The sequence below is a fragment of the Echinops telfairi genome, unplaced genomic scaffold (assembly GCF_000313985.2).
Source record: "Echinops telfairi isolate 266 unplaced genomic scaffold, ASM31398v2 ScPeMD7_7468;HRSCAF=8506_0, whole genome shotgun sequence".
In the NCBI taxonomy this organism is placed as follows: Eukaryota; Metazoa; Chordata; class Mammalia; order Afrosoricida; family Tenrecidae; genus Echinops; species Echinops telfairi.
Window position 1 is genome coordinate 42,067,696 of NW_022111369.1, and position 14,411 is coordinate 42,082,106.

The 14,411-nt window shown below is 44.4% G+C and overlaps 1 protein-coding gene across 1 annotated transcript in view; it reads right to left on the reverse strand.

Moving 5' to 3' along the window:
- Positions 1-14,411, reverse strand: part of FRAS1 (Fraser extracellular matrix complex subunit 1) — a 593,853-nt gene that overhangs the window by 565,511 nt on the left and 13,931 nt on the right. The window contains exon 2 of the mRNA XM_013004822.2: positions 6,050-6,081. Within this exon, the coding sequence (XP_012860276.2) occupies positions 6,050-6,081 (32 nt within the window). The remainder of the gene's footprint in view (positions 1-6,049; positions 6,082-14,411) is intronic.

Below are 14,411 nucleotides of genomic sequence, written 5' to 3' on the forward strand. Positions count from 1 at the left end.
GTTGGTGTGACCTGGCAGAAAAATCCCTGGGTCACAAAGAGTTAAACAACGAGCCAAAAGACCAGAGGTTAAAATCCACCCGAAGGATCACAGCCATTGGAAACCCAAGGAGCAAAGATCCACTCACACCAGGTTGTGCTGAGTCAGTCACCTGGCAACCTTCTTTATTTAGTTTGGTTTCAGTTTGGACAAGTGGCTTCCACTAGCCTCATCTGTAACAACAGAGCCTATTTCACGGGTTTGTGGGCAGTATGAAATGCATGCTGTTGTGAGGTGCCGTCACAGTTCTGACGCAGAGCCACCTTGCGTGTAGCAGAAAGAAACCCTGCCCAGTCCTGCGCCATGCTCATCACTGTTGTTACGTGTGAGCCCATTGTTGCAGCCACTGTGACAACCCATCTCATCAAGGATCTTCAGCTCCCTTCGCTGACCCTCTACTCTACCCAGCATGATGTCTTCCCCAGGGACTGGTCTCTCCTAACACGACCAAAGTACGTGAGACAAAAATCTCACCATCCTTGCTTCAAAGGAACATTCTGGCTGTTATTTCCCCCAATACCTGCAAGCGAGGATTTATTTATCCTCGTTCACATAAGATATTATAGAGGTTTGGAAAAGTTTTATAGTTTGGCGTGGGTCACCAAGCAGGTTTATAGCATGAGGAAGAATCTAACCCACATCTGCAGACAGCAAGGTCTAGATGTCCTACTCTATCAAAATCTCCAACAAAGCAGGTGGAGAGGTAGCAACCAGGAGCCAAGGCCATAGTTTCGTTTGCTTCACATGTTTCAAGGAATTCTCCAAGGGAGAGCCCATGTTTTGCGATTTTACAACCAGACCAACCCTGTGTTTTTGGCTATTCACCTGAGCAACCAATAACCCCCAGAATTTCACATCCCTGACTTCAGTTTAGACAGCTCTATTCAAGTCCTCCCTCAACACAAGGACACTTTGTTCTAACAATCTGGCCTCCTGGAATGCTCACCTTCCTGGCATGATTGCTGAAGATCAAATGGTGGGTGCATAAGCAAATGTGAAGAAAGCTGATTCCCAACTATCAAAAGATATAGGGTCTGGGGTCTTAAAGGCTTGAAGATAAACAAGCAGCCATCTAGCTCAGACGCAACAAAGCCCACATGGAAGAAGCACCCCAGCCTATGTGATCCTGAGGTGTCAACAGCTTAATTTAGACAGCTTAGTCACTTCTAGCTCTACATGGGAGGGTGTCTTGTTCACTTTGTTAGCTGCCCTGGGGTGAGCTCTGACTCACAGGGATCCCAAGAACAATGGAGCAAAACACTGCCCAGTCCTGCTGCCTTCAGGACTGTTCCTGGTCAGCTCAAATCCATTGTGTAGCCAGTGAGTATTTTAAGTGTCACCCAACCTATGGGCCTATTCATTCAGCACTTTATCAGGCAGTATTCCGCCATAATCCATAGGCTTGTCATGGGCTAACTTTCTCAAAGAGATTGCTAGCTCTCTCTTCTTTGTCTGAAACCTATCCCCCAGGGACAAACATGCTGGTATTTGAAATACCTATGGCAGAGATTCCAGCATCATAGCAACTCACAAGCCACAACCATATGACAACCTGAACGATGGAAGGTGGGAACGTGAGTCTGTAGAAGTTATTTAGGCATCAGATGAGGATATAATTCCACCCTTCTCAGACCCAGCTCTCAATTGTGACAGTCTGATTCTGGAAGGTCTCCCACCCAAGCAGTGGCTTTTTCAGGGAATCCTAGAATACCGGGCAAAAGTCTTAAGACTCTGTCATCCAAAAACATAAACACAGTCTTTCTCCAAGCTCCCTCGTGGCTTTCTGCAACCCTGGGCCATGCAGCAGTCTTCCTAGCATTGAGCCATGCCCACAATGCATCACTGCCCACGGCCCTTTGCAATTTCCTCTAATTGGAAAGAGAAGGTGCTTGCAAATAAATCTACATGAAGACTCTGTAGACGTTCCTGTTCCCCCTGAATCCCTTACAGCTCTTTCTCCCACACTCAGCTTGACAGCAAATGTCTTGGTGACTCACCTCTATGGAGTCACTTCAAACTATTCCGCTTAGTTTCCCTAGAAACAAGCACACTGTTTCTTTCCACCTTCACATTATGGCAAGTTGTATTAAACTGTAAGTCAGCTTTTGTCCCTCTTCTGCTCAAGCCCTCCCCACCCCTATATGCGTGCCTACAAAGCCCCACACACTCTCTCCCCTGTCCATCCCTCTGACTTCATCGTCTGCTCTGTGATGGTATATGTTCCTGCCTCTCTGGCCTCCACACTGGCGCTAAGTCAATTCCAACTCATGGGGAAGCTGCGGGAGAGCGACCTGCCCTACAGGCTTTCCAAGGCTGTAAATCTGCAAGGAAGCAGACGGCCTCATCTTTCGCCCATACCGGTGACCCTGAGCTGCCCATTCATCAGTTAGCAGTCGAGCCCCTCAACGCACCATCTCAGATTGTCAAGCAAGAGCCCACTTCACCATCCGTCCGCTTGCTGTTCCCGCCCTCTGGAATTCTCTTCCCTGTTAAAGCCACAGAAATGAGCAATCTCACCTCTTTTAAGGTCAACTATCACCTTCTTAGTGAAGCTTTACCTATGACACTATTTGACGACATGAGGCTCAATCGCTACTTAGCCCACCTTTCATATCCCCTCCCTGCATCGTTTTTTCTTCATAGCACATTTATATGACCAATTTCATACAGCTTATCCATTAGAATTCAAGCTTTATCCGGGCAAGGGGTTTTTGGTTTTGTTTTGTTTTTAAAACCATTTGATTGGGAGCTAATACTGATACATCATTATCATTCCACAGTTCAATCACATCAAGCAGTATTGTACAATTCTCTTTCCTTTTGAATTCCTTGTTATCAGCTCCCCATTACCCACCCCCCTTTCCCGCTCTACCCCCCCGGAATCCTTCTTTTATTTGCTGTCACTATAGGTTCATCAATCCTGGGTTTCCTAGACTGTAAAACAGAAACACATATAACCAAAGCTCAAGCAGGTTAACCCCAATGACAAAACACATTTAAGATAAACCCCAATATGAGAAAAAATCAACAACAAAAACCAGAAAATGTTGAAAACCAGATCAGGCCCAAGATACATCAGAGTGGGGGACAAGAGCGGTAGGGGGGAATCAAATGACAGGGTTTTAACTGTTCGAGTCAGAGTTATCATTTTGATCTTCACAGTCACCTTCCCAATGCACTGTTTAGTCACTGCTGTCCTCACCATCCTCTCCTCCCTCTATTACAATCGAGGGAAAACACCACGGGCACAATCTCCTGTGTGGGTCCCATATATGTATCTTGGGCTCCCTCTGTCATCTTTAGCCTTCTGCAAACAAGAGCCTCACAATTCAGGCTCTAATACCATTCCCTCCTTCAGCTTCAGAGTATATGACTCACAATCCTTGAGTCACTGATGTTGGAGTGCTTCTTCCACATGGACTTAGTTGGCATCTCACTTAGATGGCTGTTTGTTTGGATAGCCTTTAAGAACCCAGACACTATTTTATCTGATAGCTGGGCACCATTTAATTTCTTCACCCCACTTTGCTATAGCAGGTAGGTGGTTTTGTCTATTAGCTTACTGACTTGTTCCTCCTGCTTAGAACAGCAGGTTCATAGTTGTCACTTAATAAATATTAGTTTAATTTTTACAGAAACAAACACTTGCCACCGCTTTAACTGCAAGGCATGGTTGTTCTGTGTGTGTGCAACAGAACTGTGCCCCAGAAGGTTCTCATTGGCTGACTGTGCAAGTAGATCTTCAGTCCTTTCTTCTGAAGTGTCTCTGCAAGAATGTGAACCTCCGGCCTTTCACTTAACAGCCGAGCACATTGATCTCTCACACTACCCAACGTGGCGCAGGTCAGCAATTCAACACCACCAGCTGCTCCATGGGAGGAAGATGGGGTTTTCTACTCCCACAAAGAGTTACCATCTCAGAAACCTACAGGGGCAGCTCCACCCTGTCCTACAGGGTCACTGTGAGTCAGAATTGCCTTGATGGGACTGAGCTTGAGTTTTCAGTGTTTACTATGGCAATAAAGATACTGCCTCTCGGAATGAATTGCACTATGTCAATAATCAGTATATTTGGCTCGTTCAGATTTATGCACACACATAACTGAGTCATGGTAAGCAAATAAGTCAGCTGGGGCTGGTCAGGAGTGTCTTGGTGCACTGAAGCACTGACAGCTAGTTGGAGCACAGTGCAGAGGGGAGCAACACTACCCAGTGAACGCAAGCTGGCTAGAGTCTCCCCGGCCATGTGATCAAACTTGATCTCTCCAAGAGACTGACCCTTTCATAACCAAGCACATAATAGCACCCGTTGTTGTTATTGGTAGCTACTGTCTAGTTGACCCCGACTCCTGCAGACCACCACCCTGACCCCGAGGGTGTGAGCAGAACTGCACTCTACTAAGATTTCAAGGTGGCGACCTTTATGAAGCAGACTGCCAGGACTAACATCCAACACACCTCTGGGCAGGACTCAGTCACCAACGTTTGGTTAACAGTTCAGAGCGTAACCATTTGTGCCACCTGGGGATTTGTCGATACCATAGAGGGCAGTCAGAGATGGCTACTTGTCTTTGGATACAGACAGAACAAACAGAAGACAAGCTGTTTTGTCCTGATCGGCTCCTTAATGGTCAATTACCTTCTCAAATATTTTCATCTCTCTCTTCCTTGGTTCTTCATTACAGTACAGGAGTGAGGACATGAAATAACATATGGCCTGCCTCTTTCACATATGCATGGAGTCAACAGAGATGAGACAATATTAAGAAATTATAAAACAGTTTGCACAATATGCTAGTCTCTTATAAAAACATGGGTAAGTGACTTGCCTACAATATATACACGGTTCTTCAAAACAAAACAAATCAAAACTGATGACTTATCATTAAGGCACTTTGATTAAAAAGTAGGTCCTAAAACATATTAAAGAACAGAGAGAAATATCGGCCTTTGAGGGCATAAAATGAGCAAAAGAAGGAAAATGGCTTTCACTTGATGCTTTCATAGAAAAATATATGGAAAACAAATATAGACATCTTCAGCGCAGTAACTGCATTATGTGAAGTTCATAATCAAGAATATTACTTCAAAAAGCGTCCACTTATCTACTTGGATAAATATCCAAGTCCACTTGGATATTTCAGATAGTCCTATTTTAACACCGCAAGGATAATCCAAGATGACTTATTAATAACATACATGTCAATAGTAGGCTGTGATGTAAATGAGCAAGCCCGCTCCAACCATCTCCGTTCTGTTTTATTACAGCATTTATTAAACCCAAATAACAAAGTGGTGAAGAATGACTTGTCACACAATTTATTAGAGTTGATGGAGTGTAGATAGTCTTTTCAATAAGGCTTTAACACACTGTTATGCACCACAGTACATTATTAATGGGAAGAAATGCATGAGACTTGCATCAGCTTTTCCCCCAAGTCATCCTGACATTAAATTCAAAATCAATTCCACCCCACGTGGCAAAGGTTCTGGGAGAAGATGTTAATTTGTTTGTTGTTTACCCAAAATGAAGTGCACCCTCCAGAGCAACCATCAGGAATTCTCCATATCCCGCTGACTTGACAATCACACTTATTTGGGAAAGAGGGAGGGGAGGGGTCCCAGGAAGCCACACACGCAACAGGAAGATAAACAACGTGTGCTCTGGTTCACACCTGACAAGAGAAAGCGATCTAATTTTCTCTCTGCGTGAAAGAACACTAAGGAGAGCCGGAATGCCAATCGTGGGCTGGGGCTGGGCGTCTGAACTTCTCTTCCCATACCCGAGTATCCAAATGGAACGAATTCACTCCAGAAAAGGTATTCCATAATTGAATGTGATTGTGCCAGGAAGAAAGGTAAGTCTCACACTGTGAAGAAAATAAGCATTCCTTACAAATGGTAGGGTCACCTCACTCACTCAGCAACCTCAATCTCACAAATGCCGCAACCGCGAGGAAGCATTTCACGTTAAAAAGGCACACATCCAAATCCCATCGGGGCCACCTACCTCCAACACGGAACCCTGATAGGCACAAGCACCTGTGGGTAGAAACAAAACAAGAATTAGCAGGAAGGCATGATCGAAGCAATAGGCACTGCCCCAGCAGGCTTCCAGCTAAAACTGCATCTAAACACATCAGCAGGTACAAACTGCTTTCTTTCCAAAATCCTCAAGGCATGAGTATTCTTCCCCTGGGAAAATAACCCCACACACCAAAGCATCATTTCTTGGGTACACATGAGGGAAGAACATGGCATTAAAACTTGGTATCTGAATTTTCAAACAAATGTATTACTAACAACATCCTATTAGCGCAGTGGATACTTTCCCCATGATAGGTCGGCAAAGCCTCCAAGAGCCGGTCTTAATTCACTGACTCGGGCTTATCGGCCACCCTTGGTTTACACACCTCACCGACCGAACCCCAGACACTGCCTAAGTTCATGGAAATACATTTTCCTGCCCCCATGTCTTTGCTCATTTTGGTTACGTCCAGGCAATGCATTTGGTCTGTTCAAGGTCCTCAAACTTGACCCTGCCTCTGTCATGAAGCTTCTGCAGCCCACTAGACAATGTTCTTCCTCCTTCATGAACATAGCCCTTTGTGCTTGTGTTTGTCACTTGAGAATCCATGCTAGCCTACTTCCTGCAACGTCCTTGCTAAGATTCTTGACGTTTTTTGCAGCTACCCTACAATACTACACTGTATACGCTTAGGATAGATCCGACATGTATTTCTTTGCCTTCCCACCTCGCATGCAGTACACATTTATTTAGGTATCTAATGGCTCAACACAAAATATCCATTTTATTCTTAAAAACTGTGTGCTCTTCTTAACAGAGAATAAGGAGCCCTGGTGACACCACGGTGAACCTGCTTTGGGGCTAACCAAAAGGATGGTGCTTCAAAGCCACCAGCCACCCTGAGAGGACGATGTAGATGACAGCCTATAAGAAACCTACGGGGCAGTTCTACCCTGTCCCGTAAGGTCATAGTGGGTTGGAATCAACTCTTGGGTAGTAGGTTTGGTTTGGGGAAGTTGGTGTCAGCTATTTAAAACATACATATATGTTTTAAATATATATATATTATATATATAATTTCTATATATAAATATATAAAATTATATATATATATATAATATATATAAATTCACTGCCGTCCAGGCAAGTCCAACTCAAAGCAAACTTATAACGACAAGGTGGAGCTGCCCCTGGGTTTCCGAGACTGTAACTCTTGGCAGGCCCCCTGGTGTGCTGGGTAGCTAACTGCAAGATCAGCAGTTCAAAATCACCAGCCCCTCCAAGGGAGGAAACTATTGCTCTTTGAAAAGAATTATTCAATAGAGTTCCCCTAATCGCTAAGACTCTTTTCATCCTCTTTCCCTTCCCCAGCATGGACTGCCCAGGAACTGGTATGTCTTGAGAGTGTTCATTCATTCAGTGTCAGGTGAAAAAACAACAGCATTGTTTCTAACTGGAAAAGAGGGGTATGAACATCTTGAGAGTTTTCATTCATTAAGTGTCAGGTGAAAAAAAAACAAAAAGCACTGTTTCTAACTGGAAAAGAGGGGTATGGCTGGGACAACTTAGATATTCTCAGTTCTGCACTCACTCACTGCCATTCTGACTCATGGTGGCCCTATCTGACAGGATAGAACTGCTCCTATGGATTTCCAAGACTAACTCTCGACTGAAATAAAAAGTCTCGTGTGTCTCTGCAGATCGGCTGTGGTTTTGAACAATGGACCTTGCAGTTACCAGCCCAGGGCATGGCCACTACACCCCAGGGCTCCTTCTAAAGTATCATAAATCTATGACGAGTTTCATATTTGAAAGCAATGTAGAAGCCTCCTTTTAAAAATATCTACACACTTTCACAATCCATTTTAGAGCAGCACAACAGGTGTCGATTTTACATTAAAACAGGTGGGCCGTGTGCTACTGGCTACTCACTCAGCAATTGAGGCTGCAGAACAGATGAATAGCACAGACCCGGCAAGGCAGCAGCAGGCCCTGACAAAGTGCCACAGTTGGTTTCCAAATAGATCATGCCTTGAGTCTCAAAAATATTAACTACTCAAGAACTGGCTGGTCTACCTTCTCCACTAATACTGAAATTAAAGAGAGCCTTTAGAACAGTGGTTCTCAACCTCCCTAATGCTGCGACCCTTTAATACAGTTCCTCATGTTGTAGTGATCACCCAACCATAAAATTATTTTCATTGCTACTTCATAACTGTAATTTTGCTACTGTTATGAATCGGGCAACCCCTGTGAAAGGGTTGTTCAACCCACCAAAGGGGTTGTGACCCACAGGTTGAGAACTGCCGCTTTAGAGGAAACCAATGGCTATTTACACTTGGCTTTGAATCAAAGGATCTCTGTGGGCAAATTTACTGAAAGGGCGCTTGTACACTTGACGTTCAAATAAAAAGGAATCTAGGATAAAACCTGTTCCGAAGACTTAGTGTTTCAAGATATGGTTTGTCATAAGAACGGGAAAATAAAAACATCTATCAACACAATTCCATTTCTCAACTCCTTAAATGTACATGCTTACTTATAGCTGATGCTGTGAAATGCTATGAGAAAGATCATTTTAGAGACCATTTAGCAAAAGTTAAATTTCAGGATAAACAAGCAAAATTTAACCTTTAGAATGAATTCGGCCATCTTCAGATTATGGTTCGCTGCCCTCCTCCATTAGCAAATCCTTCCCCAAAACAACTCCTTTTTTTCAGAGCTCCAAAAGAAATCACCCAGAAAGAATCAGGCAACCCATCCTAAAGCGGACTTTTTCGATGGTGAAGAGCCATTGTAAACGCACTGCAGTCTGGAAAACTAAAGCAGCATCAAGCGTGACAACACATGCCCACTCAGCTAAGCCAAGCATCTCCTAGAGCCACAGTCAAGTCAAACTGCCTGGTGGCCGCTGACAAATGCCATCATTGGGAAAAAGAAATAACTCAGTTTGGGTCGCTCTTTGGTGTATCATTCCAAAAGAAATCAGCCTGACCCTAAGAGCTTTCCGAAAACAGAATAGTTCTACCCGGAAGGCACGCTGTCCAGCAGTCTCCATTAGCAGAGTTTCCGAAACCTCATTTCCACTCTCCAGAGAAAACAAAGCATTCCAGTGCGATGCCCAGTCCTATCAAACATTTATCACCAGCCAACGCCAGGTGCGGTCATCCGGGGAAGGCGGAGCCCTCCCAACTCGGCCCGCACTTCACACCCACCACCAGATGACGGTGGGAGTGTATGGGTGCTGGGTGGTGGGGGAAGCTCTGGCTCAGCCAGGTGGTTCACTTATCAATCCCTTTCATTTCATATGGAAACAGAGGGACCCTCTCCATGCCACACATCATCATGTTTTGGTTTGGGTTTTTTTTTCCCTGAAAGAACACTGGAATGGCTGCACTCTGACTGAGGTTTATATTTAGGGCTCCATTTGAACTTTAAAGGAAGTGTGGTGCCAGGTGAATACTGGGAGATGCTGCAGTTCCCCAGTAAGAAACAAGCCTTCTCTAGGAAACACACATCGTAGCCAACTGGAAGTGGGGGTTCTCTGGCCAAGGACTTGGCAGATTTCACAGCACAAAATGCAACTGAGGTGTTAGGTAAGCTCTAAGCCCCGACAGCCAGGGGAGAAAGGGCATAGGAAAGTTCTGCAGAGTGAAGCATTTAAATACTACACCTGAGGACGAGGAGCTAAGACGTGTGGCTTGCTCATCTCTTGCAGGTCTCTTAAGAGCATGCTCTTAAGAGCATGACAACATGCTCTTAAAAAAACCGACCCTCACTGCCATCCAGTCCATGTCGACTCCTGGCAACCCTTAAGAACAGAGCAGACCTGCCCTGTGAGTGTCCAAGTCTCTAACTGCTTACAGGAGTAGAAATCCCCCCTCTCCCTCAAAGCGCCTGGTGGTTCCAAATTGCTGGCCTTCTGGATCACAGCCCAACTCTTAACCACTACACCACCAGGGCCCCTGACAACATGCTACTCATTATCTTAAACAATGTCTGCTTGTATGTCCTTTGGCCCCTTGTAATGCACTCCCTTATCAAATCTAATCTTTTCCAATAAATCCGTTTTCTAACACTTCCAGAGAAAATTAATCATTTGCCAAACTCAGTGCATTGCCACTACATCCATTTCAACTCCTATCGACCTATACTGCAATTCTCAGACTGTAACCCTGTATGGGAGCAGACAGCCTCATCTTTCTGTCATGGAGCGGCTGGTGGATTTAAACCTTTAACCTTGCAAGGGTTAACAACCCACTACCTAACTTATAGTGCCACCGGCTCTTCTACCGCTTTCCCACCGAAGGATGACTAGTAAACGGAATGAACTGGGGAAGACACATCCAAAAGTTACATGTCAGGCTCATTAGTCCAAAGAAACAGTGGCGGATATGACTATGGTTTGAAGAGCTCTGGAGAGCACAGCATGAGAAAAACATGACTCATTAGGAACACGCAGCCACAAGTTGGCACTTAAATGTTTAAGCTTTTCGTAGTGTTATAATTCAACATATGGCCGTGGGCACTACGGAATAGTTAACGTAGAATCATTTCCTGGACTGATAGGACAACTCAGGTCCTGATTATTGCCAACCTGGATTCAGATCAATTAATCGAGTCATTAAAATGAAAATGGGCCAAATGTTTTTGAACTCTGGGAAGATTTGGCAAGCTGCTCCAACTCTGCCATGTGGTGGATCCCACCCCTCTCTGGAGCCATGTGGTGGGTCCCGCCCCTCTCTGGAACCATGTGGTGAGCCCCACCCCTCTTTGGAGCCATGTGATGGGCCCTGCCCCTCTCTGGAGCCATGTGGTGGAGAGTAGCTGATGACTACTTGTGTCTGAGGAAAGCTGAGTGCTCCTGCCACCCAAGTTCATAACGGTGAATATGGATGGCTGTATCCGCACTGAAGGATGGGTATGGGGAGGGTTAACTTCCAGAATCCATTCCCCAGAGAGGAATGTAAATATATCATAATGGCATTAAGAACTTTATGACAATACATCATCATCTCACCATTTCTACTAGCAGGTGGTTGTTAAGCCAAAAATGTGACATTGCAATTAGTATCTAACAGTTCAATATTAGGAACCCTACCAAGGACTGATGTGGACATATCTCGACTGCTATCACTGATATTAATGATTGCTGGGTATGCAAATGCCTGGAGGGCAGCTACTGAGGTGCTTTCTATATTTTTAAAAATCTGTATTCCCCTCACCCCCATTGGACACAAAGGCTTTCTTTTTTTTTTTTAAGTCTTTTTGTTTTATAAATCATTTTATTGGGGTCTCGTACAACTCTTATCACAATCCATACATACATCGTGTCAAGCACCTTTGTACATTCGTTGCCCTCATCATTCTCAAAACATCTGCTCTTCAATTAAGCCCTTGGCATCAACTCATTTTCCCCTCCCTTCCCACTCACCCCTACCCATAAACCCTTGATAATTTATAAATTATTATTATTTTGTCATATCTTACACTGTCTGACGTCTCCCTTCACCCACTTTTCTGTTGTCCGTCCCCCAGGGAGGAGGTCACATGTAATCAGTTCCCCCTTTCCAACCCATCCTCCCTCCACCCTCCCAGTATCACCACTCTCTCCGCTGGTCCTGAAGGGATCATCTGCCCTGTACTCCCTATGGACACAAAAGCTTTCAATAGGATTTGTGGAATAAGTAAAAAGAGAGAGGTGGGCTATTTTTCTCTAGCAATGTCTTCTCTTTCATAGCATTCAGGATTAAGCAGTCTCTCATAGAAGGGACTCTGCAGGCAATGGAAGAGCCAAATATGCTGATACCTCACTGCTATCAAGTGGATTCTGATTCAAAAGCCCTGGGTCAATCCATGTTGACCCAGGATTATTCATTGGGCTGCTAACCACAATGTCAGTGGTTCAAATCCACAAGCTGCTTCAGGGCTGCTAACCACAAGGTTGGTGATTCAAATCCACCAGCTGCTCCAGGGGAGAAAGATGCCATTTTCTACTCCTGTACAGATTTACAGTCTCAAAAACCCACAGTGGCAGTTCTACTGTCACTGCTGATGTAGCCATCAATAAAAGATGTTATGTAACCAGTGATTCTTTTCCAGGTGTTTTGTTGATGGCATTTATAAGAACAGCCCGGGAGATCGTGGGTCACGTAGTGAGTGCTAAATCTCAGACGAAGACTCGGTCTCAGGTCTCTTAACCTTCAATTACCTGACCGTTCCCTCTTCCAAGCCAAAATGTTCTATCTAATGTCACTTCACAGGATTTCCACAGGGAACACAATTCAAGATTCCCCACTGTGCTTCCCCAGAAGGTGTCCTGGCAAAGAGGCTCTGATTCAGAAACTGCTATATTTGCTAGAAGCTTCTCTCTGTGCCTCCTTGTCTTCATTAAGCTCTCCAATCATAGCATTTTATAAGGCTAACACTATAAGGCAATGTAACATAACACTGGCAATAATTTGCTCATAACATTTCTTTTTTCTAATGATGAAAATAAAAGTCAGAACAAGGAAGTGGCAACTGACCACAAAGAAGACATCATGTATCAATCTCTCTGATTTTGTAGGCTAGAGTTTTGAAAAAAGTGTTTTAGAGCCATCCTATTTGACTTCTTCATTTGGCAAATGACAGAAGTTCAGTCCAAAAAAGTTAGATGATTCAATCAAAGTCACACAGATAGTTAATGGTAAAGGCCAGGCTATCCACCAAAATCAGCCTGAATGCCATCAAGTCAATTCCAATGTAGACTGAAGCAGAACTTCCCTGTGGTTTCCAATGCTTTCATTCATTATGGGAATATAAAGCCTCATCTATAAGCTGGCAGCTTCAAACTGTTGCATTTACGGTTAGCAGTGCAACATGTAACACAATACGTTACCAGGGCTTCTGGGTTTAATGCTTAAGAATGTGATTTAGCAATACTCAGTTATCTGACCAACTATTTTTGAGCATCTACTGGGAACAATAGTCACAAGTCTCCTTAGAAGCAAGGATGTTGAGGTATGGTCTCACATACTTTGGATATTTTACCAAAAGAGATTGGTCCCTGGAGAAGGACATCATGCTTTGTGAACTGGAAGGAAGTTTATCACAAGAGGAAGATGGGTTGACAGAGTGGCTGAAACAATTGGCTTAAACATACTAATAATTGTAAGGATGATATGAGGACCAAACAGTGTTTCATTCTGCTGTCCACGGGGCTACCATGAGTCAGAAACAACTTTTTTTTTAAGCCAGGACTTAAGATATAGCCCAGGAAGAAAGGCAGAGATGCCCAGACCACATGTGAGCAAACTAAGAGGGCAAGAGAGGGAGAGAGAGTGGATCTCATCATGGCCCACCAAACACCAGGGACCACATCCCTGCTAAGAGCAGCCAGAGAACAGACAGGACCATAGGGCTGGTCCCACCACAAGACACAGCGTTCCCTCACTGACCCATAGCGCTATGGGGACAGCACTGGAGCCACTGTGTGGAAAGTGTATCCTGTGTGCCCCATGCACAGTGGGATGAACACGAAGGGAGTGCGACAGAGCATCAAGGGGAGCAAAGTAAACAAGTCGGAAAGGAATCCTAAAAATAGACTTCTGACTTGGGGGACAGGGCTTGGCACCTCAGCAGACTTGATCAGAAAACATACAAAATGGCCAGCACACAGGCCTGGAACTACCCAGTGGGTTTTTGTTGTTGTTGTTCCGTTTTGTTTGTTTTTGTTTTTCATTTTTGTTTGTTTCTTTTTTCTTTTTCTTTCACCCTACATCTAGCTATATAAGATAGGCAGAATGAACAATCCCAAAGAAAAAACAATGGGACCAGCGGTTTCGGTTCTGGGGAGACATGGGAAAGGAGGGGGAAAGGAGGGGGAGTGGGGAGCCAACAAATTCAGGTATAAGGGAACAACTAGAGATCTAAAATTGGTGGTGAAGAGGGAGTATAATGCCTGGTGGGGTTTGATAAAGTGCAATGTATCCAGGAGGAATTACTAAGAGCCAAATGGAAGGTGCGCATGATACTAGGATAGGAAGAAGGTGAAAGGAAATAAAGGAAAGAAACAGGAGGCAAAAGCTATTTATAGAGGCATAGTTATAGGCATGTATATATATAAATATATAAAGATAGCAGACAGACTTTGGGCCTCTACTCAAGGCCTCCCTTAACACAAGAACACTTTGTTCTAACAGCCTGGCCTTGATACTTCCTGACAGGATTGACGAAGAAAAAATGGATGCATGCACACCAACATGTGCGATCATGAAGGGCCAAAGGGACCAGGCTTTAAACACCAAAGGTGGGGAGGGGGAATCATATCCTCGTCAATGAGGGGGCCGTGTGATGGAGACCC